Raw genomic sequence first — 978 nt, 5'->3', positions numbered from 1 at the left:
GCCGACTGAGGCTTGTCTTGCAGGTCTTGAGAACCAGATCTTCGGCTGCTTCGGGCAAAGCCCGAGGAACTCGCAGAGTGCTCTGCTGCCTTAAGGTTTCGACTGGACAGCTAGCTTCTCGGTTTCCCCCTACACACTGTCCTAGGCGAAGCACCGCAGGAGGGCTAAGTGACAGCATTTCCGGGAAGTGACGACTCCCCGAAGCTGATTGGTTGCTATTTTGACCCGCCCCTCGCGTAGTACGTGTTCTTCCTGCAGCGCGTGTGCGTTGTTCATCACAGAGCGGCACCATGGCGGACCCTGAATATTTGGGCTTTGAACACATGGGTCTCGACCACCGCATCCTGCAGGTACAAGGGAAGGCTGGGAGGCGGCTTGCAGGCCCGCAGGGCGCGTTGCCACCTTATGCGCCTTATGAGCTGCGCTCTTCTCTCCTAGGCTGTCACAGACCTGGGATGGTCGCGACCTACGCTGATCCAAGAAAAGGCCATTCCACTGGCTCTGGAGGGGAAGGACCTCCTGGCTCGAGCCCGCACGGGCTCCGGGAAGACGGCCGCTTATGCTATTCCGATGCTGCAACTGCTGCTTCATAGAAAAGCGGTAGGTAGTGGGAGGGTCGAGGGGAGGAAGGAGATGGGCTCTAAAAGACTGAGAAGAGAGGTGCTCGCTGGCGCAACGTTTGTCTTGGCCGTGTATCTGTGCAGTCAGGCCTGAAGAACCTGGTACTGTTGTGACAAGCTCTCTAGGCTGAAGTTCAGGTTACCTGGGTCTTCGTTCAGGCCCTGCTACCATCAACCTTTGTATAATCACTTGGGAGGCTAAGGCAAGAGAATCGCTTAAGCTCAAAAGTGTAAGGTTACTGTGAGCTGTGATGCAACGGCACTCTACCGAGGACTACATAGTGAGACTTTGTCTAAAAAACAAAAACAAAAAACCTTTGTATAATCGTCAAGAAACCACTTTTTTATTTTATTTACT

The 978-nt window shown here is 53.8% G+C and overlaps 1 protein-coding gene across 1 annotated transcript in view; it reads left to right on the top strand.

The window, feature by feature from the left end:
* The first annotated feature begins 250 nt into the window (after positions 1–250).
* Positions 251–978, top strand: part of DDX56 (DEAD-box helicase 56) — an 11,222-nt gene continuing 10,494 nt past the window's right edge. Inside the window, exons 1-2 of the mRNA XM_012809981.2 lie at positions 251–350; positions 439–600. Of these exons, the coding sequence (XP_012665435.1) occupies positions 291–350; positions 439–600 (222 nt within the window). The 5' untranslated portion in view covers positions 251–290. The remainder of the gene's footprint in view (positions 351–438; positions 601–978) is intronic.

The sequence above is a fragment of the Otolemur garnettii genome, unplaced genomic scaffold (assembly GCF_000181295.1).
Source record: "Otolemur garnettii isolate 467f Iridium unplaced genomic scaffold, OtoGar3 scaffold00119, whole genome shotgun sequence".
NCBI classification, from domain to species: domain Eukaryota; kingdom Metazoa; phylum Chordata; class Mammalia; order Primates; family Galagidae; genus Otolemur; species Otolemur garnettii.
Note: the sequence above shows the minus strand (reverse complement) of the source record. Positions and strands in the feature narration are given on the sequence as shown.